Source organism: Drosophila sechellia, chromosome X (assembly GCF_004382195.2).
Source record: "Drosophila sechellia strain sech25 chromosome X, ASM438219v1, whole genome shotgun sequence".
Taxonomy (NCBI): Eukaryota; Metazoa; Arthropoda; class Insecta; order Diptera; family Drosophilidae; genus Drosophila; species Drosophila sechellia.
The window spans coordinates 17254415-17279279 of NC_045954.1; the positions used below are offsets into that span (position 1 = coordinate 17254415).

At 39.0% G+C, this 24865-nt stretch overlaps 1 protein-coding gene across 3 annotated transcripts; it reads left to right on the plus strand.

Annotated features, from left to right (window-relative positions):
- The first annotated feature begins 534 nt into the window (after nucleotides 1–534).
- LOC6618036 (pleckstrin homology-like domain family B member 1) lies at nucleotides 535–24833 on the plus strand. 3 transcript variants are annotated; one of them, XM_002042308.2, is made up of 11 exons: nucleotides 535–998; nucleotides 13805–13919; nucleotides 14898–14982; nucleotides 15192–16776; nucleotides 16902–17077; nucleotides 17142–17821; nucleotides 18124–18259; nucleotides 19875–20070; nucleotides 23075–23520; nucleotides 23585–23717; nucleotides 23785–24833. In XM_002042308.2, the coding sequence occupies exons 2-11, from the start codon at nucleotides 13805–13807 to the stop codon at nucleotides 23959–23961; spliced, it is 3729 nt and encodes a 1242-aa protein (XP_002042344.2). In that variant the 5' UTR covers nucleotides 535–998; the 3' UTR covers nucleotides 23962–24833. The 3 variants fall into 3 exon arrangements, with proteins under 3 accessions (XP_002042344.2, XP_032582541.1, XP_032582542.1); XM_032726650.1 differs by lacking the exons at nucleotides 535–998; nucleotides 13805–13919; nucleotides 14898–14982; ... (2 more) ...; nucleotides 17142–17821; nucleotides 18124–18259 and adding an exon at nucleotides 19342–19517 and having other exon boundaries at nucleotides 23785–24614; XM_032726651.1 differs by lacking the exons at nucleotides 535–998; nucleotides 13805–13919; nucleotides 14898–14982; ... (3 more) ...; nucleotides 18124–18259; nucleotides 19875–20070 and adding an exon at nucleotides 22367–22655 and having other exon boundaries at nucleotides 23785–24614.
- Nucleotides 24834–24865: the final 32 nt, after the last annotated feature.

The following is a 24865-nucleotide window of genomic DNA, read 5'->3' on the forward strand; positions in this document are numbered from 1 at the left end:
TGGAGTTAATAAAAAAGTCGCACCTAAATATCGCGGCCCATATACAAATAAATTTTCATGTTAAATAGTGTTTAAAAGTGACCGTTATAAAATTATTGATGTAGATGATTGTCAACTAACGCAGTTATCATTTAAGGGTTTATTGGAACCAGCGATATTGAAACATTGGACAAACGTTGTAAACCTTGCCATAGCATTTTAGATAGATAGTAGATCGAGGTCATAAGCCAGGTAGGCGGAATGTATACTATATTTAAATGTAATGTACTAGGTAACACTAATGTTGATAGAATTAATTGTATAGTTTTAAGAACAAGTGTGATTGAGATCGAGGAGCTTGAATTCAGAGCTTTAAAAAGTTTTTTTTATAAGATAATTATATTTATCCTTACTTTTAGAAGAGAAAGTAGAATAAATTACTATGGCGGCACAGCAGTGGTATTTTCGCTGAACAAATTAGTATATGGTGGTATTATTTTCTGCCCTGCGGTATTTCCAACTCTAACCGCGCCGGTCACACTGGCCGCTTGAGTAGTTGCTGTTGTTGCGTTGCTGAATTCGGTTCAAAAGCGATGAGAGTTTGTAAATAGTTCCTTCGTCGGCGTTTCGTGCGTTTATTTACCTTTTTTTCGCCGTGTTTTGTTTTGTTTTTTTTTTACGTTCACTGGCTCGTCCGCTGCCTTCCATTCAGCACTGAGAGAAAATCGAGCACCCGACGATGCGGTGGAATTTAATTGCAAATCGCATTTTATCCTTGGCTGCTTGCGGTTTCCTTTTCGCCTTTGTTGTTGTTGTTGCTGTTGTGTGCAGCAAATAAACTCGTTTCGCGCACTGGTGTGCGTGTGCCCTCGTGCGTGCGTGTGTGTGTTTGTTTGTTTGCTTGCGCGGCTTTTAGCTTCTTGTGTTCTTTGTTTTTGTTTATATTGACTGCAAATTCGACAAGAACTGTGACACTTTCTAGCAGCCCAACAACAACAGTTAACAACGGAATTTGTAAAGTAAGTTATGCTCTTCATATATAGTAAATGCAACAATATTGAAGTCCCAAAAGTAACTGTTTATTTCCAAATAGAGAAGAAAACGCCCTTGACAGTCGAAGAGTGCACTGAGAAAAATAACTCACTAAGAAAATTTACAGTAAAGCGCAATCGTATAGAAAACTATACAAAATTTATATAGTTTTATATGAGTTTTCCTGATTGGAAATATTTGCTTCAGAATCAACTTGGAAAATATGTCTTGATAACAATAGAGTTGCCTCCTCGATGCAAAAAGCTAATAAAATCTCTAGGTTTACTAGTAAATAACTTTTCTGAATCCAAGGGAGAGAACCTATTAACTAAGGAAAGAAAAGCGTAATCTCCAATATCATAATTTTCTTTTATTCTTAAAATTATCTCAATAGATAATAGAAAGTTCGTAACCCTAAATTAATTCACCCTTATTTAAAGATTAAGATAAACAACATTTAGGCAATCTTAAAATGGAGACGGAAAAGATAAGATTATTTGGCCGGCATTTGGTCATCTTAAACTTGCCCATCAGAATTGTAACATTTTTCAAGTTAGGCTGAAATCCAACAATATACGAGATTTTTTATCCCACCTTAAAGAAAGCCAACGTAAACCAGTTGGACTTCAGGAATGGCAATATGTTAATGGATCGGAAATGCATTTTTAGTCCGCTAACTGGCGATATGTGGGAAAAAATGTATGTATTTTTTTCCGTGCAGAGAAAGAAGGAAGAGAAAAGCAAAGGCACAGAAATGATGACAAGAAGACGGAGGCTCTGGCTCTTGGCTCGACTTCCAAATCAAATGGAATTTAGCCGGTTTCCATAAAAAGCAGCTCTCAGACAGGCGAAAAGAGAGGGATTCTCCATTCCCCATTTTCGATTCTCGAGTGAGTGGGTCACTTGTGGTGGCTGCGGCTGGCGAGGGTTAAACGGCGGGTCCGTGGATAAGTCAAAGCGGGCGGGCAGTTGCGAAAGTTCGGTCTTCTTTTCTTGCCTTTTCCTTTCCGTGGCTGCCACATTGCGATGCAACCACTGTGAACTCCCAGCTGGCGGGTAACCTCGCCACGGATTTGAATGCACTTCATAAGGACGGTTTCTTCCGTTTCTGTTCCGTATTATATTTAAATACTGATTTCTTTATTAGTCAGTTAATATATATATAGCCAATGGATAGCATGGTATTTACTTTAGTCTTAAGCAAGCCTTAAATATCCAAAACTATGTTGCATATTCGTGAGTTTTGATATTAATATTAAGTAATAATCTAAAAGCTGGCTATGTAAGCAACATTAAATAGTTCTATGGCCTTAACATTCAATTATTACTTAAATAACAACGGTTTACTTTAAGTAATAACACTTGATTGTAGCGAATAATGTCATATTTCATATAGAATTAAAAATAAAATCCTGCCTGTACCACATATGTCTGTATTTTGCTACTAATCATGTTCCTTATGCCCGTTTAAACTAGCCAGCCGAGTTAAGCTAGAAATTAAAAAGAAAATCCGCGGCTCAGCAGTGGAAAGTAGACTGTAATTACAGTATTGTAATGCCTACGAGTTTCCGCCAGATGTTATGACGTCTAAATGTGGTTACTATTACTATTCGGCCACAAAGCCCATTCCCAGCGACTGGAATTATGTAAATTGCTCAAATTGGCATCGCTGGGAATGGCAAGGCCAGTAAATGAATAGACCGGCTAAATACACAAATAACCAGCGAATATAAAGAGTCAAGATACATATTTAATTATTTACCCGAGAACTTGTTCGGGGCTTATATTACCTTTTTTTATTTCTCCTCTTTACGGTTTTTTATTTGTCTTTTTTTTTGCGTTTCGTTTTTTGGGCTGCGAAATTTCAAACGCGAGTGGAACGTGTCTGAGATAAAAAATAAATAAAATAAAAAAAGGGCATTCGGAAAATAAAGCAAAACGAAGTTTAAGGCAAAAATCAAAAAAAAACTTTTGACTGGGATTAATGAATATATATTGTCATTTACACGAAAGGCAAATAATGCAATTGAAACCAAAAACTGCCTCGAATTTTTTGATTTTCCGTCGCTCGATTGTCATGGCCTTTTATTAATTTGTTGGCTTAGCTGGGCTCAGCTAACAATTGTTGTTATTTTCTTTGCCGTTTTGGTTTTCGTATGTTTGAGCTGTTGTTTGCTTCAAGAAATGAGCTCAGTTAAATTCACATACTTACGCGCAGCCCACGTTAAAATGTATTTTATATAGTATATAGTTAGACATATTTTTGGCATTCAAAAATATATTAATATACCTGGATTTACCATCACAAATGTCTTAAATTTACAAAAGAAAATGTGTTTGATTTAAATTTTAGTTAATTTTCAAGACCATGTTAATTTTTTGTTTTTTTTTTAAATCTTTTTTTTTTTCAAAAAAAAATACCACTTCTATAAATCCGCCTGATTATATTAAATATTTGGTGGCTTAATAAGTCTATTTTTAATGGTACAAATCTAAACACCAATGTTCTGTGTGTCATTTTGCCTCGTCTGCAGTCAGCTCGTTTAAACATCAACACAACATTTGCCAAGAAAAAAAAGAGATCATAAAACTCTGGTTTGGTTCGGATTGCAGTTTGGATGTCAACGAATGGACAAACAGATGTAGATACTCACACTGCCTTCCACCAGTTTGCCGACCAAGCGAAATGAGTGCGATAAGATTTCATTTTTGCCGGCGGGGGTATTTTTTTTCGCATCCTCTCTGGGTGGGCATTTCAGTTTCGTTCCAGAGAAGTTTATTTTCTCGCCGAAATGTCATCAAATGGCCCCGCATCAAGTGCAAGATGGATGGCCATGTTCTGCGGAATCATCGTGTTTGACCACCCCGTCCCATCCAGAGCTCCACTCCTTCCGCCTAGAATTACATAGCCCGGCGAAACACAATAGTGCTGGTTATGCAAAGCCACTCAAAGGAATTCCATAGAATCGCCTTTGAAGATCCGGTTCTCGAAAGTCTCCGAATTAATGGGCTTTTCAAATTTTTGCAAGCCGTGTTAGAGAGCTATGAATGCATTTCTCTGAACGTGATCCTATTCCCAACATGGCTGGAATACTATATATTATAATATGCCATAGATCGACAAAAGAAGGTTTAGATGTATATTGTGGCATATGTTATATCTATTAGTTTCCCAGCATATTTTTGGATTTATTTCGAAAACATATTTTTGTTTTATATGTTTCAGTATTTATTTTAAAAATTTTTTGCAGAAATTTTGTAATATTGGTATCGCGTTCTTTAGTTTCATAATTTTTATTTTTCCGCTCTGGAGGCAGCAACCTATATTTTGCTATTTAATTGTTTGCTCGTTCCCATTGAATTAAGTTTCATTTGGGAAAATGTTCAAATGGAAAATTTAACGAGCTTCCGTGGCGTTTTAATATTTTTCGTACTTTAATGATTTAACACTGTTTGACCCACTGTGCCGCATTTTACCGACCCGCCAGTCAGATAGCCAGCCAGCATATGTTTTGTTCTTTTCCCCCGACTTTTCCCCTGCTTTTTTAATGTGTTTTTCCATTTCACACTTTATGGTGTTGCAGCTGGTTGGGAAAAGAGTGGAAATGGGAAGCAGAAGCATTTAACAGCGCTGCACATGTTTCGATTTCAATTTCCCTCCCTGCGAAAAGTGCGTTGCCAATATTGTTATTTTTTGTTCCCCCTCCATTTTGATGACTTTTCTCTCCATCTATCGCTGGCTTCTCCATCTCCTTATCCAACTGCTCTTCCTCCTCCTCCTCGTTCTCTTTATCCCCCGCACTCGCCCCGCCTTGCACATTTGCATCCAACACTTTTTGAAAACCGGATGCACTTTGTCACCGTCGCTGATCTTTAATGGTGCGTCCATATCCGTGTGTGTGTGTGAGTGATGAATATGCGGCGGTGCACTGGAAAAGATATTGGATATAAACGTAACCCCATTTCACCTGTCTAATATTCCAAAGCAGCAGACACGCACTTAACTTTTGAGAGGGTTGATAGATCATGAAAAACTAGTGAAAGCGTCTCCTCGCTCATACAACACCTAAAATATCAAATTGTATATCGATCATATCAAGATTGTGTCGATAAGTTGTCAAAATTAATCGATAAAAAAACTATTCAAAAAGCTGATGGAAATATAAAAAACATTTACACTATTAACAATTCGAAAATTTTATTGTAGAGAAAAATCGCTTTAAATTAAACATTATTTTTTTAATTTAAACAATTTCTTATGCTTTTAAAACTGGCTAGAATGGAAAAGAGATCGTACATATATATATATATATAATATATGTATAACCTCGTTTTTCGCAGTGTACGTGCCATGTGCGACATGTGGCAATTGTTGGAGGCGACACCTTTGGCAGCGACAACGGTGCTCCCATTGCAAAGTCACCATTTCGTTCCAATTCGCCGCTCGTGGTTGTCTAGTCGCAGGTTCCATTCTCTATACCCTAGATGTAAATATGCATTCCCTATACGCGGAGTCTCTAGCCCATAACCATAAACGCACATTCATAATTCTTTCAATGGACAGCGCTGCATAAATGCAGACAATAATAAACAATACCAAAACAGGCGCTTCCGTTTTCCGGTCGTAAGCAGTGCAAAAACAAAAGGACTGAAAAAAAGAAGCGTAGTTTTGTGTTTGTGAGTTCAACAAACCGCCAGCATTAACCCTTGTTCGCCCCTGGAATCCACGCACTTTGCGTGGGACAAAGATGGCCTTCATTTTCATCTTGGGGCTTGGACTTTAATTAAACGCAATGCGCAAAGTTAAATTTAATTGAATCAACAAACTAAATAAATTAAAAACAACACGCCCACCTTAAAAAACAAAGATGATGTCTGTTAATAAATAGAATCAATGGTGTAAAAACACTACTCTTTCAAGTAAAATAACCTCATTAAAACAATGAATATGAAGTTTTAGATCTGTAACACAGGGTTGGAAATGCATACGATTCTTACTGTTACCCATAATTAATAATTATGGATTTGCGCAATAGTTTTTAATAACATTTCTTCGTTTTTTTTCAATGAGTACGTGGGGATGTAAAATCGCTTTGTCTGCTGCGTCGTGTTCCGTTAATGAAGTCATCCAGTCAAATCAAGTTTTGTTGTTTCACTTTGCCTCACTTTACTTTGAATTACTCTACCCCCACACAGCCGCATATTCACAAAAAAAAAAATAATAATAATAAAAAATAAAAATAAAAAAAAAAAAATAACAACTGTAACCTCTACAGAACGAAAAAAAAAGTATATAATATGTTAAGAAAATAAGAAATAAATTGAGATATTAGCAAGTAGTTTGGTAAAACGCTCCAATACAAAACGATATATATATAGTATTTAGTTATAAAAATATTTAAAAAAGATGTACTTAAATTTATAACGATACTCATAGGCGAGCTTTAAGAATTGCAATTATTTATCTGTAAGCTCAACGAACAAAAAAAAAGGGTTTATCACACACAAACGACATCATGCCATTTTTCTCCCAGTGTATTCATACAACTTGGCCCGTTGATTGTGGTGAACGCTTTGTCTTCGTTGTTGTCGTGTTAAATGCAATTGCTCGATGTTGCTGCTGTTTTGCTGCTGCCTTTGTGATGACATCACGCATTTGTTTGCATTTGCATTTTGCAGTGCGGTGCACGCTTTCTGCAATTTCCCCTAGTGATTTTGTTATATTTGCCACAAATGATTCATAAATGGTGTGCCATTGTTGTTTGGTCGCTACTTCAATTGAACTCAATTGGTTGGAGATGAGCATATAGCCGACTGAGAATTGCCTCAAATTGTGTGTTAATTAGATATTTTTGTTGTTATTTGTTGGTATATCTCCCAAAAGCCACTCCATAGCTTCAGTTTCTCCCCATTTTTGGGTAATTCTCTTCAAGTCATAAGCATAATTAACAAGCCACTTGACACACAGAAAGGGGCCCCCACATAACCCCATCGAAAATGGAGATTCGGAGATCTAGTGATGGCCCGAAAATGCAGTCTGTTAATTAAGTTTGTTTCACTTTGTTTCTATTCTTATTAATTGCCATGTTAAAGTTACTTAAGCTGACTTAATGCCCATCGAACTATAACTTTAAGTCGAATTTAAAATCTATTTAAATTAGGGATCCGTTTATCTCAATCTTCAACTTCCTATCACTATAGTGTATATATAAATAATGAAAAAATGCTTACTATACTCCTTTGTTTGTTGTCATCTCTGTGAATGTTTTTTTTTTTTTTCGTTTTCCGGCCTTTTGACAGTCCAAAGTTGCCAAGTGGCGCCCACAGCACACAGTTTACCCTTCTCTTTCGCGTGGGTGGAGTTTTGGACAAGTTAATAGACTTAAAACTGTGTCACAGCCATAGAATAGCCATAGAAAGGGGGGACGAGTGTGAAAACCCTTTGAGAATCATCATTTCAATTTGCGACAGGTGAGAAGCAAGTGCCACGATAATTTTCACACATTATTTATTACCAAGAGGTGTGTGCGTGCGTGCGTGTTTTTGTGTGGGAAAATGGGGGCGTGGTACCAAAAGTGGGTTGCATTTTGATATGCACAAGGCATGGGCGTGCGACCCCCTTTTCACCACTCCCCGCTGTCCCAGCATAAATTTATTTACGTTTTATTTCACGCACGTAACTGTGTCGACTGACCTTCGAAACATAAATTACAGGTGAACTTTATTGATTCGAAGGAAAAACTTATTGCTTATTAAAAACAAATATGTACCCTGGTTAAATGCAAAATATATTTATATTTAGTTTCATTTTTGGCATTTAATTTATGGCATATTCACTGTACGTGGGCTTTATTGAGTTCTGTTTTGTTTGTTTTCTTTTTTTTCATCATTTTAATTCACAATTTGCCAAAGAAATAAACTGTTTTATTTCGGTTTGTGCATAGATAATTATGTTTGTATAATTTTATAGCCAAGAAATTTGCTCGCAATTGTGTATCATATATGCATATGTTTCTCATTTGGTCTGTCGGTAAAAAAAAAAACCGTGTTCCACATTTGACTTTTTTTAAATATCATATACATATTTATTTTTGAGGTCTCGAGGTTCTTAAATTGGGTAAATATCAACATTTATTATATGCTTAACCCATGATATTGTGCCAAATTTGGTCGCATTTTCAGTGGATTACACAATCTGCACAGGGCTTCTAGATAATATTATTATCATTAGTATATGTAATTATAAATAAAATGAATGTGTTTATTTAATTCGGGTCTACTGTGAATTTGTTTCTGCATAACAATAATTATGCCAAATAATTGTTATGATTTCATGACACGTTTCTCGAATTTTTCCTTGAGCGTGCATAGCAATCACAAGTTTAACTATGAAGTAGAGTTCCAATTGCCGGAAGTTCTTAAGTACCTTTGTACATACATATGTCATTTAGCCAAGGGGGGTTTTAATTCCCTTGTTCAGGTCACGTCGCAAGCTGAATTCCACATTGGCTTACATTTGGCATTTGTTTGGCTTTGAAACAGCAAAATGCCATTAGCAAACGCCCTCGGATCACGCCCACCAGCCTCAGCGAAAGAGTAGAAAACTTGTCCGTGGCGATTGTGTGGATTTTTGGCACTGAAATGGAGCCAAAACTGACAGCAGCAGCCTCAAAAAACAAACAAACCGAGTTTTTTCCCAATTGAAAATATTGACAGTTGGCTAATGCACCTTGCATATATTTGTTACACTTCTAAAAACGAGAGACATTTAAAGTAATCAAAAGCGTTATTATGTAATATGTCATATGAAACTATCAACTTTTTAGGGATATTTTCAATATATAATAGTTGTTCTTTATAAGGTATTCATTTGCATGCTCCTAAAAATGTTCTTTCTATTTTAATGTCAGCTGTATTACCACCCTGTGATGTTAAGATACAATATTATGATGTACGGATTCGTCACTTAATAAAAGAAAAAAAAAATGTCAGCTGTATATGCATATCTTAAAGGTTAATCCTAAAACAAATATTGTTGCATAACACGATATTAGGGCTTTTGTATTTGAAAGTAAAAATCTCCCGAGTATGCTCTTGTTTTTTGCTGTGTAAGCAACAACAGAGAAAGGGAGGCATATTTACCAGCTGTGTTTGCTCTCTATAAATAAAGTCAACTAAAAATGGCAAAAATGTATTCATCATCATCGGATGGGGAGCTCATCAGGCTAAAGTCAAACCATTGGTGGGGTATTTCGGTCTGTGAGGCCGGGAATGGGGGGCTGTATATTAAATCGGTGAAGAGGGCTGATCTGGGGGTTAATAAGGCAAATGGTCGGGTAGAAATAAGGGAAAAAGGAAACTGTTAATTGCGTTGACACTCTTTTTGTTTGATTATTTGTCTTGTGAGCAAAGATGCCCCAGCTTCAAAGACCCATGCCACAATTTTGGGTTCCCTGCCCTCCACACACACACACACACGTGTCACAATGGTTTTGGCGCTTTAATGCACAGCAGGGGTGAAAATAATGGAGTTTCTAGCATTATTAACGGACAGCCAAATGTGGCATAAAATACATCACATACAGTTGCGGTAACAATAATAGCACCATAAGCACATTTCGTGTTTGCCCCATCGTTTCTCTATTTTCTGACATTTTTTCATAATTTTTTTAACTAATCTTAAATACTACAATGATTTTCAATCGAAATAATAAAATTGGTAACAGATCTAATGGATATTTTAAAAATAATTGGTAAAACAAAAAAAAACCTTCAAATTTAGGCGGTAACAAAAATAGCTAAAAATTGCTAAAACTAAATCAAAAAATAAAATAAGAGTTCAAGAAATGGATTATATCCTAAGAACTATGTTTAAAGAATATTAATATTTGGTTGCGTGACCATTGTAGGCAATGACAGCTGCGCATCCTCTTGGCATGGAGTCCACCAAGTCCTGGTACCGTTTCTGAGGAATTTTGCTCCATGAATCCTTGATCCTCGATCTCCCATGAATCCAAAGTTCCTCGTTATTGTTGGATTTGGCTTCAGAAACCTTTTTTTGACGTCCGAACAAAGTTTTTCGATTGGATTCAAGTCGGGTGACTGAGCAGGCCATTTCATTACTCGGATCGATTTCTGCTCAAACCACATTCGAGCTCTCTTGCTTGTGTGTTTTGGGTCGTTATCCTGTTGAAATGTCCAAAAAAAACGGCATTTCATCCTCGGCATATAGTGCCATCACATTTTCCAGGATATCTGTGTAAATGTGCTGATCCATGATGCCTTGAATCATATGAATCCGGATCTACTCCATAGTATGAAAAGCACGCCCATACCATGATGTGTGATCCCCCGTGCTTTACCGTCTTAAATGTGAAGCGAGGATTATATTCAGCTCATGGTGGACGCCAAACATAAGACCGAGAGCCTTTCCAACCAAAAAAAAAAAAAATTTTGCTCTCATCTGACCACAAAATGTGGCGCCCCTTTTCCACAGGCCAGTCCTTGCGTATCTTGGCATATTTGATTCGCTTTGCCACATGCTTCGCAGTCAGAAGCGGGACTTTTCTGGGACTGCACACATTAAGGTTGTTTTGTCTTAAGTGTTTGCGAACTGTTTCCACGCTTGCAGCTATCTGGAGCTCCTTCTTCAGTTCCGTCGCCGGCTTAAAAGGCTCCTTCTTGCTTTGCCGAACCAAGCGCTTGATCTCCACGTTGGACATAGAGGGCTTTCTTCCACGTTTTTCGTTATTTTCGACAAACACAAGTGCGTTGCGGATCATTTTGTTTGAAAAACCAACAAACCATCCCATTTTAGCGTAGGTTTTACCTTCAGAGATCATGTTTTTAATCAAATTCCTTTTTTCGACGGTAGAATGCTTTCCCCGACCCATAACTAGAGAATTTTTGGTCTTCTTTTGAAAAAAATTCAATTAAAACCTTTAATGCAACTCCTTTTTTCCAAATATGTCGAAAAAAACCCAAAGCAATCACTCCTATTAATTTTATTCAGCAAAAACGTGGTCAGTGCTATTTTTGTTACCGCCTCATTTAGCGCCCTTTTGCAGAAAGTGCCCAAAAACAAAAAGAACCGTTACATTGAGAGAGTCAAAATTTCTTGCTTAGAGAGACAACATATGGTACTTATTATTCATGCAATCAGACTTGAAAAAAAAATAAACATTCAATACCTTTTTTTAGGAAATCAACTTTCCACCTGCAGTAGTGCTATTATTTTAACCGCAGCTGTAGCGTATTTTCATAGGTGCAGCTAACTGATATGATGTACATATGCATGTACATGTATGTACATACATTATTATTATTATTCAGTTTTGAAAATTTCGAGTTTTATTTCTTCTCATATTATACAATTATAGGCCGCATTATTAACTGGCGGTGTATGAAAAGTATGTATGTTTGTTATCGCTCCAGAGATTTTACATAATGCTCGTTGCGCGGCGGCATATCTGTGGTCTTTCGATGATTTTCCGTTTGCCTTTATCTTATCTCAATGAAATTGGAATACCTTTGTTGTTGGCGGTCATAAAAAGCCTACAATAACACACGAAACTCAAGGGAAGGGGATGAAAGAGGGGCAATTGGGGAGCGCATCTTGGATCGCTTCTTCTGACTCACTTTCAGATTTGGATGGAGTTGGCGTTGGTTGGGGATTCGTTTGGCCGCGAATGGACTATTCCAGGCCATTTGATTCACTTTAAAAGCGCCTTTGTTGTCTCGCCTTTCTTCGGTGTAATTTATTGCACATCTTGTGGATTTTCCTTTAGTTTTTCCAGTCACACAAGATGACGTGCCACAGAATTCGAGGGAAGCGAGAGGTGAAGCGAAAGAAGATGAAAATCGAATGAAAGCAAAAGCTAAAATGCATTTCGTAATGTTTTGTTGTAATGATCGGCTGATGATGCAGCCCCCAAAGTCGCCCATCATCGTGATTATAATCACAATGATGATGATGAATATGAGGTACCCCAAACTAAAAAGAAACCAAAGAAGCGTCTAGACGAAAAGCGAAAGTAGCGCTCTGTGGGTTAAGAAATTGAATTTGGACGATGACATGCAACTGGAAAAAGTTGATAAGAAATTGCACAAGTAATACCAATAGTCAATAGGATATTCTGCAATAAGCTAATTATCTAATATTGTTAATTGTCCACAATAATTGTGCGATAGATCGAATAAAATATATAAATATCTATATTTCATTAAACATAATCCAATTGAACGGCAATACCGAAAAGCCTTTAAGTTTTTATTGGCATAAAATCGAAATACCTTAGCTATATTTAAAGTGACATGGGATATACATATTATGGAATATGTTGGCTTGAATCATTGGGACCGAATACGTTATGGGCCTAATCAATCAGCCGTAAACAAATAAATGAAAAATTCGGCCTTTGATAAGGCACGCACATACACTTAACGAAAAAAAAAGCGATATAGCATAAAGTATAAAGCGACGTATGTACATGAGCGCAAAAAAAAGAGAAGTCGTCGTAAAAGTTTTCACTTTTATTTTTGGGGCGCGGAAATGATTGCGTTGGAGGGCATTCCCCCACCTCAATTTCCGCCCGGTGATCCGCCTCCAAAGTTGTTTTTCGTTTTTCAAAAAGGTGGCCCCCATTCGGCCCCATCTGCCTATCTCCCGGCTCGGATTTCCCCTACCGTATCCCCCGGAAATGTGGAGTGAAGCAAACGAAGCTGAAACAGTCCGAATTGGATCATAAACACAAAAAGTGGTCGACGCCAAAAAGGCGACTGTGATTAAGTGGCGACATCATGATCATCATTATAATTCAGTGGCGCTGCTGGATTTTCGGGGGCTAAGATTTAAACTTTAAACTTTATGATAATTGTTTATTAAATATGAAATGCATATATACATATCCTAACTTACAATCATGTTTCCAAAATTTATAAACCATATTATCCCCTTGCAAAAGTCATACGTACGCCCCTGTTGCAATACCACTTTATGGTCATCCGTGATCATGTCACCGATAATTCCCATAGCTTTCGTATCACTGTGGCTGTTGGACCATCGTGTGTGGTGGTGGCTTTATAGTTGACCCCTTCCACATTATGTGTCCACATTGGATAACTGGAAAATGGGAGCGCACGTTGTTTGCCTGATAAAGTTTTCAATCTTTATAAGCAACACACATAACCATTCATTCATATTGCACATAAATCATTTTCCACCATTTCTTGTTTGATTGATGTTGTTGTTGCTGTTGCTTCTCCATTTTTTATATACCATACATACATACCATACATGTATGCATGTACATATACTATTTACTGTTGCGAGTGCAACTTTATCAGCTACAAGTGCGTGAGTTTGAGTCAGAAATCGGCTTGAAAGGGGGCTCACTCATCACATATGACATCATTCGGAAGTTGTGAAAACAGTTTATGGCAACTTCGGCTGTAAAAAATTGGAGATAGTGAGAAACGTGGGTTTCAAAACGAAATTTTAATAAGGGATTACAAAAATCATTAAATGCCAATAATTCAGCACATCTGTGGAATTTCCTCCCTTTGAAGAGCACGTGCTGGCACACACGTACATACATATGTACGTACGTACACACACATGGTCACTTATAATTATAGGGAACCCCTGAAATCCCTCAACAGTGTGCCAAAAATCCCAATAACAATTACTGGCCAGCTGCCCATGGCCATGCAACTCCCATATGACACTGTGCATTCCTGGTATTCAATCGAGCGCCCTTTTAATTCCCGGTCTTTTCACCTTCTTGTTCTGCAGATGTCCCTGACGAAAAAGGATCCGTCGCTGAGAGTCGCCGCCTCGGATCCGCATCTCGTTTCTCTGGGCGGCGGACGACTGAGCACCGCCGTCACCATCCACTACATACACATAGGTGAGTGCGAAAGCAGCAAGTTTTGGGGATGGACGAGACACGAACGAGTAGGAAACACTAGAAAAGACTCTAACAGCTCACAAAAAGTAGCTTTAAAGTTCAGTAAAGTACTTTCGAATTTTAATTTAAAATATACAAATTATATAATTCATTCACGACGAAAACAAGTAGTTTTAAAATTGTTAGAAAGAAACTTTTATTAAAACCTCGTGACTCGATATGTGCCACCACAGCTATCGCAACACGCGGCCATCTCTAACAGAGTCCACTGGATACGCACCGTTACTCGGATGCGTCCCTCTCCCTCGCACACGTGTCATTTGCGTTTTGTTTGCTGCTGCGGCCACGCGTGCGCATTTGCTCCTCTCTTGCTCGCTCTCTTTATTATTATTATTTTGTGCCCCAGCAAGGTCACTTGTAAAGCGATAAGCAAAATACCGAACTAGAAGCAAAAACAACAAGTAGCAAAGCGCACACAAAAAAAGTCTTGCGAAAGCAACGCACAAAAGACAAAATAATGGGGAGCAAACTGCGATAAGCTCAACTTTTTTTTTAAAGCTTACAATGGCATGCATAGTGTTGAAACGGTTTAAATAAAGTGAGTAATAAAGTTGTACCTGAAATAAATGAAAAAAGTTGGCGGTGGCATGTTAAAAAAATTCAAAACCTAATAGAAATTACAAAAAAAAAAATATAATAGTTAAAACAGAAATTCAAATTCATCCAAAAAAACATTTCTGGAAAAAAGTTAGTTATTACCACTGTACCGAAACCAAGAGAAGTTAAGAATATGCTATTTATTCCCAAAAAATCAGAGAGCGAGAGATGTGAAGCGAGATAGGAAATACCCTTGAACCGAATCGACTGTTGAAATATTCCAACCTCACATTACCGAAAACCACTTCAAGTGTAAGGCTTTTGGTTTGTAAACCGAGTTTTAAAAAAAATCACACTTACTCTATTTAAATTTCCATTTAGGTGACACTACGATTGGATCCGCAGCCAGTTGCAGCATATCGTTGAATGGAAGTGGGGTGCGACCACTCCACTGCACCATTTACAGGTACTTTTACACTTATTTTAATAATAATATTATGTGATAAATGCAAACATATACATAGAACTGGTAAAATCTTCAAAAGTCTTTGTATAACTTCAATATTTATGTAACTTTTTTTAAGGAAAATCTAAATTAGATGTGCAACAACAAGTTACAATACATATTTTTATGTTTGCCACATGCACCTAACCTTTTCACGTACAATTTTGCAGGAGCGACGCCAACGAGGTGACCCTGGTACCCGAAAAGGATTCTCGCCTACTGATCGACGGTGCACCGATCCTGGAGGACACGAAGCTTAGCCAGGGGGCAATGATCACCATTGGCAACTCGAATTATCTGAGGTTCAACAATCCGGACGAGGCCCAGATGATGCGATCGGCGATGGGCTCCAATGAAAGAATTTCGATGCCCCAAATCGATTTTACACAATCGGCGAGGCAGGCCCACGAGCTGAGTCAGTCCCTGGAGCTGGAATCCTTCTACGAAAGCATCATAAACCCGATTAATAACCCATCCACCTACGAACTGGAGTGCCCCAAGGTCTTCTCCTCCGACCTGGTCACTGTCAACATGCCGGCCAAGGATGTTTTGGGGCAGAAATACGCCAGTTTTGCCCGTAATCTCGCCGAGAATCATCGCAACGAAAAGCAGCTAAACAATCAGTATGCCAAGGGAGTTGGCAGCAATGGTGGTTACTGGAATGTGCCCAGCAATGCGGCGATCTACAAGGAGCAGCAACATCAGCAGCAGCAGGCTCCACCGGATCTACTAACGAAAGTCAATAACGATCGCTACGATCGTTACCCCAAGGCGGGTGGCCTGCAGATCTACTCGATGAATGGTGTGAATAGCGATATAAATAATGGTCTGGCAACCGGTAATAATTCTGGCACTGGAGGAGGAGCCGAACTGGAGGATATGCTTAAGATCTGCACGGAGTACGCGGATCGGAACAACTCCATGCCTCCTACGCACAATGTTTCCAGTACCTCCAGCATCACATCTTCCCCGATTGTGCAGAACCGTATCAAAACCAATGGTTCGTTACCGCGGGACAAGAATAAGTCACCATTTCCACAGCAGGCAGGAGCAGCAAGCAGTGCCAATATTTCACTTTTGAGTAGTTCCTCTGGCTATGAGAATGTACGGTTGCTGGGACCCAATCGTGTGGAGATCAATGGCCAAATCCATGTGCCAGCTTCAGCGGGAGATGGCGGATCGTCCTCCACTGCACTTGCTCCCACGGCTGCGGTCAGGGCCAGCCATGAGAATCTTAACCAGAACCATTCGGCAACTACAGGTGGCAAGTATGTGCCACAGAGCCCGAGGACAAAGATCCGCACCAACTGTATGTCGCCCAAAAAAGACGTGTCCTTTGGCAATGCCTTTGCTTTGGCTATTAGTCCACCACCTCTGGCATCCAGCGCGGTAGTGTCTACATCCAAACCCATGCCCATTCCCAGCATGGTAAAGCCACCATTGGCACCCAAACCACCGGCTCCAAATCAGCAACGCGACTACGAGCAGCTCTTCAAATCCTTCGAACGAAAGCAGCAGCAATTGGATCGCATGGTGCCCGCAAAGCGGAGTAACAAGAACATTAACAATCTCACCCTTAATCTGCAGTCCGTGGAGTCGCAGACGCAGTCACCCAAACCGAGCAGAAAGCCAGCTCCGGCACCCAGAAGCATTCACCTAGAGCAGCGTCAGCGTCGGGAGCTCATCCAGCGACGCAAGCAGCTCAAGCGGGAACTGGCCGAGCTGCCACCTTCATCTGGAATCGAGGGACTGGAGGTACATTTAAAGTTTCAAATTAGAATCCCTTCTTATCCAATAGGCTATACGGTCAAAGCCTTTCAGAATTGCCCGCTAAAAAGTTCTTGAGAATCCGTTCACTAAAGAAATTCCTTTCCTTTCAGTTGAAATTGGGCGAGCAGCCCTTACCCGCCAGTGCCTCTCCGCGTCTGCAACTGCAGGCCTTGCAGAATCGAGTTTGCCGCCTGGAGGCCCAAAGGAATGCCACTCGTGTGATGGAGGAGAATCAGCAGGCCAAACTTAAGCAGTCCATCGAAATAAAGCAGGATCAGCTGAAGAAGTAAGCCAACTTATAGACAAAAGAAAAACTATTTGATTTACATACATTTTCCATCGCCTTGCAGACTGCGAGCCATGTTAAAGCAGAAACCAAACAATGCCTGCCTCAAGGAGGAGCTGCAGCTGGTATGCGAATCTTTGGAGAGCGATAGAAAGACTTTCGAGGACCTAGAGTTTCAGTATTTCGAGGAGGAGTCCGAGCACCATGCCAGTCATGAGGAATTTAAACGACAGGAGCAGCGTCTTATGTTGGAAGCCGAATTGGCCGCTCTGCGCATTCAAATTGGACCGGATGAGGAGGAACCAGGTTCGCCCACCTCGCCAGGATCCACAGGCAGTAATCTGGTCAATGGCGTGATGTCCCAATCTCTATTTGGCTCCGCCGAACTGCTTTGCCCGAAGCGACGTAACCAAGAGGACTTGATGTCAAAGAGCGTGAATGAAAATATGTTCTATAACCATAAAATCGAAGCCAACACCAGTACGCCCAAGCGCCTTCCCCTCCAGCTTTTCGAGGATTTGGCAGGCGGCAGCTGCGAGCAGATAAGCTTCAATCTTTCGCTGCAGGGCGATCGCTTTGAGGTCAATCCACTGGAGAGACGTGTGCCCTCGCAGGACGACATCGATCGCAGCTGCAAGGTGGCCAATGATGCGCCCATCTCCGCCAGCCAGGGTGCAAGCACAAAGATCTTTGACAGCATCATGGAGATCGAGCGGAATCGCAAACTTCTGTTGGCCCAGCAGGGTAGGAAAACCTTAGTTTTAATCTGAAAACGATAGAAGCTATTATTAAGCAAAATCGTTTTAAAAAGTACCCTTTCCCAAACTTGGTTTCCAAAAGTATGAAAGAAACCCTATTAAAACTAGTATTGTTTCGCTACAGTGGTTCTTGAAACCGATTTATTGGACTCTTCGATTTGACCGCCAATCAAGTTTCAAGACAAAATGAAATTAAATAAATTCTTAAATTGCAATCTTATATTCATTTTCCTAATGGAAGTGGCTTGATAGTTTTTTAATACTCACACTCTTATTTACGGTCCACAGGTCATCAGGTCATTGAGCACGAGCGCCAGAAGATGTACGATCTGAAAAAGAAGAGCCACGACGAGGCCCGCACCCAGTATCTGCTCTCCACCCAACAATCGATGGAGCAGCAACGCCAGCTGGAATCGGATGCCAAGTGAGTTGACCCCCATTCGGTATCCAGCCCCCTGCTCCACTGCACCCTCGGCTAATTGAATTTGTGCCCCCTGTCGAGATAATTACTCCATGTGCGACAACAAAGATGCACTTCCAGTGCCACTTACACTCGGATGCACGAAATGATATTTGCATCTATATTTTTGAATTATAATTACACCATTTAGGTATTTAATTGGTAGCTGTATTGTGAAGAGCTTAAGCTAACTAACCAATAATCGCCCATACCAATTAGCATTCACTTTAGATTTGTTTGGTATAAATTATTTAATATCTTATCTTGCGAATTGTCCGAAGTTGAATGAAATCGTTTCTTGATTAATTAATTGTCAATTGTATCTACGGCACAAATGTCTTTTGTGAATAAGCCTTTGATTGATACTGATTTATTAGAATGACTATAGCTCGATTAAAATACCATTTCGCCGAAGAAGATACCCAGTTTTGTGGTGCAGTGTGTTGTTGAAATGCCTATTGGCTTGCTCATTGAACTCGCGCTCCTATAATTAATCAAACTTTGTGGCTAATAGCTAAACAATGTGTGCCCAGCACTCCACCCGCTTGAAAACCGGTTGTCAAGTCACTTTGAAATTTGAATTGAAAACCCAAACAAAACCACACACCAAAATCAATAAAGACGCGACGAGCACATTTGTATGGGCAAATAATAAACTTCCACCGACTGGAGTTTTATTTTAGTGCTCATTTGCTGATCGAATGGACGCGCTGTCACCTGAGTAGCTTTTCAAATTATTTATTTTTCTGACTTCGTGCTCTCAAATTTTGCAATTGAAGCGAAAGATATTTTCAAATGTCTGCGATACAGTTTCCCGATCAAGTTTATGAAATAAAATAATTGAAATTCAATTAAAATTGTGAATTAATATATACAAAATATACATATGAATAATATTATTTTCATAAAACTTCATTAATTTCTCTCTGTGCACCGTTGCTGATAAGCTTATCAGCTGATTGTGTATCCGAGTGTGCGTCTGCCGGAGTATCTATGTGACTCAATCGTCGGATTGTGTGCCAACTGTTGCTTTCGGATTGTGCATTCACATACATTGCGTCCGCCCGCTTAGTCAGTTTTTTGGGCTTTCGCAGTCTTGCAGTTGGAACTCGAGCGCGTTAGCCATCGGATTCGGGAATTGGGAATCGGGAATCGAAGTTCGCGCGGGAATGAGTCATTCTAAGTAGATAATGAATCGAATCAACGCGATGATTCCCTGCTGGTACGATGATCGAATAAAAAGCTTAAATAATGCCGGTGGTTATGGTGACAGAAATCCAATGAATAAATCCATCAGGAACTCGCGGCACTAGAGCATTCAGAGATGGTGATGGTGAATTCTGATAGAATTCAACAGATATAAAATATGATATAAAAAGTTATAAAAATACATATCAGTGCTAGTGGCGCTCTGTGCGTAATAAAGCATTGAAATCAAAACAAATGCAGGCACATATTTTCTAAAGGTCTTGATGTTCATATTATAAAAGAAATCAACTGCATTTTCTTAACAAATATTGGTGTTTTCATTTCTTATTTAAATATTTCTTAATAATGGTTTATTTATTATCTCTTGCAGCGGCGGCAAAGACGCGAAGTTATTCGAGACGACCGAGTTGCAGAAGCTCAATCAGCAACCAGGTGACCCAGTGGATGACCAGGTGCAGAAGATCGCCGGCGACAAGGAGAACAATGTACAAAACCGAAAGTCAACAGGCAGTAGTCCCACGACGACGACAACAACAACAGCAGCTGGTGGAACGACACCTCAGCAGGTGAGCTGATGGAAGCGATTTAAAAATAAAAATAAATCTTGACCCCTTCACTAAATTGATGACCTAGGCCAAACAAAGCGAAAGCTTTTCCATTTGTTTATAGATTTGTTTTGGCCCGGCTTCCGGGAAATTTTTGATGGTCAAAAGCGCAATTGTCAGTGACCCCATCCATTTTTCCACCCACCAATTTATGCGCCATTTCCTTTCTGTCCATAAACAAATCGGATATTGTGAGCAGCCAGATGAATTTGTAATTCCACTGAAACATTGGTTAATGCCGCTATATTTCTCGGATGACGGTTGTTTTGCATTCAAATGGTATTTGTGGTACTTACAAGATCAAAATGCAAAGAAAAATTTGTTAGATTATATTAGTTAGTACGCTGCTTTTGTCTGAAGAAGTATGCAATTGCCAACTACTAGTAACTGGCTCGAATGGGTGTTTCGATGTATCTTTTTATATATCTTGATAAAGTGCAAGGGGTTTAACAATTGCGATAAGAGAACTGTGAATTGTTTTGGGTTTTATTCAACACCTCCGCTCAGATAACTAAATAGTGTAAATAAATGGGCCCACAAATGAAACTCATTGCCGATAATACTGCCTACAAGGTTGAAATATTTTCATGAAGTGCTTTTCGCTTCCCTAGATCGCAATTCACAAGATTGTCCACCTAAAAACTCTTGAAGAATGAATATATATTATAAAATAGAGTTATTGAGAATTATCTACTGACATGTTCACGTGCTTCTAATTGAAAACCATTTAAGTCGAATATAGCTCACAGTAAAGTCATTAGTAATTAGTAATAGCTACTTGAAAAACCTATTAGATGCAAGATATTTTAATTTAATTTGTTAAGGCTGTTCTTTCCATAATTTAGTTTTAATTTAATAACTTCCTTTCACTGAACCACCCAACGACTTTTTCGTATACCATGTATATGTATACAAGTTTCTAGGCTTATCGTTTTTTTTTACTAAAATGAATCACTGCTTATTTTTTATTGTAAATACTTTTTATTTGTTATCGTTGATGGACAAATAACATTCATCGACATTAACATTTGTAAATTACTCCTTTGATTTTATTTATTTTGCTGTTGGATTATCTGTGTTCAGAGCTTTCAGAAGAATCTTTTACTCATGTTTTTGTTTTGCTCGAATTTACCAGTAAATCCCCCTTTTTCATTTACCCGAAAATTCATTCATTGCCATTTTGTTTTTGTTTGTGCAAAGTATACGATTTTACGAGTTGCAGTCGTAATTTCTCCAAATTTATGATGGTGATATATCAATAAGTTTCAAGTGTAAGCTCTTCTTCTTTGATTTTTCTAAACTTTTAAAATGACTCTTATAGAGTTGACAATGAACTACACTCTTAAATATCAATTGGTTTTCAAGATCACACGATCGTGAAGGCAAGTGTACAAAAAATTGGGTTAAGATTAAGAGAAATAGTGGGAGTAAAAGTGCGATTTTTAGAAATGCGTAATTTTAGAAAACTTGTTTCTCTTCGCCATGCGCTCGCAAAAACAAAGCTACAGATATGTTTTAAATCTTTTAAGTTTTTTAAGTGAAATAAAATCAATTTAAAGAAGTACAAAAGTAGCAAATCTTTTTGTAACTGTTGCAATATGAGCAAATATTTTAATTTATCCTTCGTTATAATTCCCAAGTTACATTTTTATATGAACATAGCCGTGTTTGCTACTCTCTCACACTCAAGTTATTTTATTTATTCAAATTTAGCCTTAGTTGCCAATGGATTTGGTGTATTTCTTAATGAGGTTTTAGCCTCTATTTAAATTGGAATAAATATATTTTTTCGAGTGCACCTCTCCCATCCTCCTGGATGACGATGAAATCCATCGCCAGCTCGTTAGTCACGAGTTGTTGGCCGCCTCGGCATTTTGTTAGCTGTTTTATTTTAGCCGTGTTTATTTTAAAAGAGCCACCCCACCACCCCGACGTGCTCTCAATTGCGGATTTCTATATGGACTGCACTTATTAATAAGTTTAATATTTGCTGTGGTCTTTGTTTTATTTTGGCTGTATCTCTCTCACTTAGTTACGCGTTACGTTTTGTGCGCTCCGTATTATTTTATTTCGATTATTTTTCGTTTTGCGATGTTTACGTTTCACCACGATTCTTAGCCCATTTGTTTATACATTTACCAAACTCGCCAATAGACTGGCCATCGTTATCGTCTCACGTTCATTGGCCGCATAGATCCGCGGCCCATTACGGATTAAACTACGTCGATCTGGTTCGCGATCCTACGGCTGCTGGACAATGTTCATGTGCGCCCCATTCGATGCGATCCGTCGGATAGCCTGAAAGTCGAAAAGTCTGTCGAGCAAGAAGCTTTGGTGGCGCTGGCGGTCGCCCCATCATCATCGGTTTTCGTCGGAGAATCGCTTAGTTAGTTGCCCATTTCCACTGGAAGCACAAGTGTTTTTTAAGAATTTTTCCCATCCGGTTTTCCGTCGATTTTCGCATCGATATGTCCGTGTGGATGACTTACGTGCAGCATCGGCGCACGGATGCAAATGCACGCCAGCGCAATGAGTTGTACTACTTAGTGAGTGGATCGAGAATTTATTAACAAGAGTTGGGTTTTATAACTGAATTTTAAAAGTAATCACTGATAGAATTTGTGAATCAAGAAATCAACAAATGTTTGCGGGTTACAATAATATGAATATAGATAAATGAATAAAATATACTTTGAAGAATTCGTTCTGTAGTTAAAAAATTTAAGCCATTGCAAAACATTAAATTTCGTTAAGTCATATATGACAAAACAATCATATTTACGAATTATTGAGGACACAATCATATAAAAGCATTCAACAAAGGCTATAAGTTTATTGGCAATAAAAATAAACAAAATGTGCTAAATGTAAAAGCAATATTAAATAGACTTAATATAATGGCAATTTGGCAAAAATTGCAAGGCATTGAAGACCCATTTTAAACGGATTCTCTCTACCATTTCAGCAACGCCACTCGCAACCGGAATTGGAGCACCATGCCATTGCCCTGGGAATAGGAGGCGGCGGCAGCGGAGGAGTAGGTGGTGCCAATCAAATGGTGACGCGTAGTCCGCGTCCGCTCTCGGAGGCCAACAATTGCGATGCGGCGATTGAGGCGCCCAAGTTTGGCAACGGGATGGACTCCAACGCGTCGCCGGCGGTGGCGGATAACAAGCGGGCCAGCAGCAATTCACAGGACACAGCGTCGGCGGGCAGCGGAAGTGGGAACAGCGGAAGCGGTGGCAGCACCGCCAGCGATCGGAAACGCATTCTACCGAAACACCAGCGTCCGCTCACCCGCTACCTGCCCATATTCTCGCCGGATCTGAATCTGCGCCACCACATCGAGACCGCTGGCCACCAGATTGATCAGTGCCCGCACGTGTTTGTGGACGCCCACAGTTGTCGCGGGTAAGCTTGTCGTTTGCCCCTTAAAGCATAAGCAAACTATTATATAATTCGAATGATTTTCCAGTTACCTGCACAAGCTGGGTGCCACGTTTCATGCCTGGTCGAGGCGCTGGTTTGTCCTCGATCGCCAGAGGAGCGCCTTAATTTACTACTCGGATAAATCGGAGAGGAAACCAAGAGGCGGAGCCTATTTTGCAGTGAGTCCATGTCATGGTACAGTTGAAACTCGTGTATATTAAAGACACATCTTGTACTTATCCACAGACCATCGACGAGGTCTATCTGGATCATTTGAATGCCTCGAAGAGCGGCCGACCGCATTGTACTTTTATTGTAAAAACCAAGAAGCGAAGCTACAACTTACAGGCCGCATCCGATTCAGCGGCGCGCATTTGGATCGATGCCATCATTACCGGAGCCCAGGGTAACCTGGACTACTAACGGATTCCGCGGAGGACTCCAAACACTTTTGCCCAGTGCACAGTCTCAGCATTATATGGGAAATATATTAAATGTATAAGCTCAAATAACTTACCTAATAATAAAAATGGAAACATAAGAATAAAAAGTAGCCATGTAAGACCAAAAAACAGCTGCTCAACAAGGACACGGGCAAAAGGAACCTAAAACTATCTTTTTTTTTGGCGAACTAACGAAATCTGAGATTTCAGAACTGGACCAAAGTCAAGAACGTATTTTTTAGACCTTAAAATTATGTATATACATTTTACTTTGTCATATTGTAGTTAAGAACTATTTTTATGTCTAGATTTAGAAACGAATGTAAGTCAAAAACAATCCCATGCTACTAACACCGCCATTCTAAAACCTAATCATACAACAGATGTTGAAATTCTTGCTTATTAGGACGGCCTGGTATTAAAGGCAAGCATCTATATGATCGCATATATATCATAAACCCTAGACTATAGCAATAAACGTATACAAATTGTATAACGATTTAAAAGTAACTACCAAAATTACTCTTGAACACTTGAAGTTTCATCGTGAATTTACCCAATAACGTTATAATATTGTATGCCTATCTATTATATTTTATGAAAAATATACCATATATTTTGATAAATGTATAATTATTGGTACAATCCAATCGAGAGATGGAGGGGGTCAAACTATTTGCCCATCGCTATGCGTAAGACTAAAAATGAACGATTTGCTCAGGCAGCTGGAAAGGATAATCAAAAGCAGAAGAATAACTGAGAAACACTAAACTAATAAAACCAATAACTATGTATAAATATATGTGTAACATTACAAGCTAGTTAATAAAAAGAATTGTTTTTTTAAATAAACAAATGATTTTTATTCGATTTGAAACGGAAGT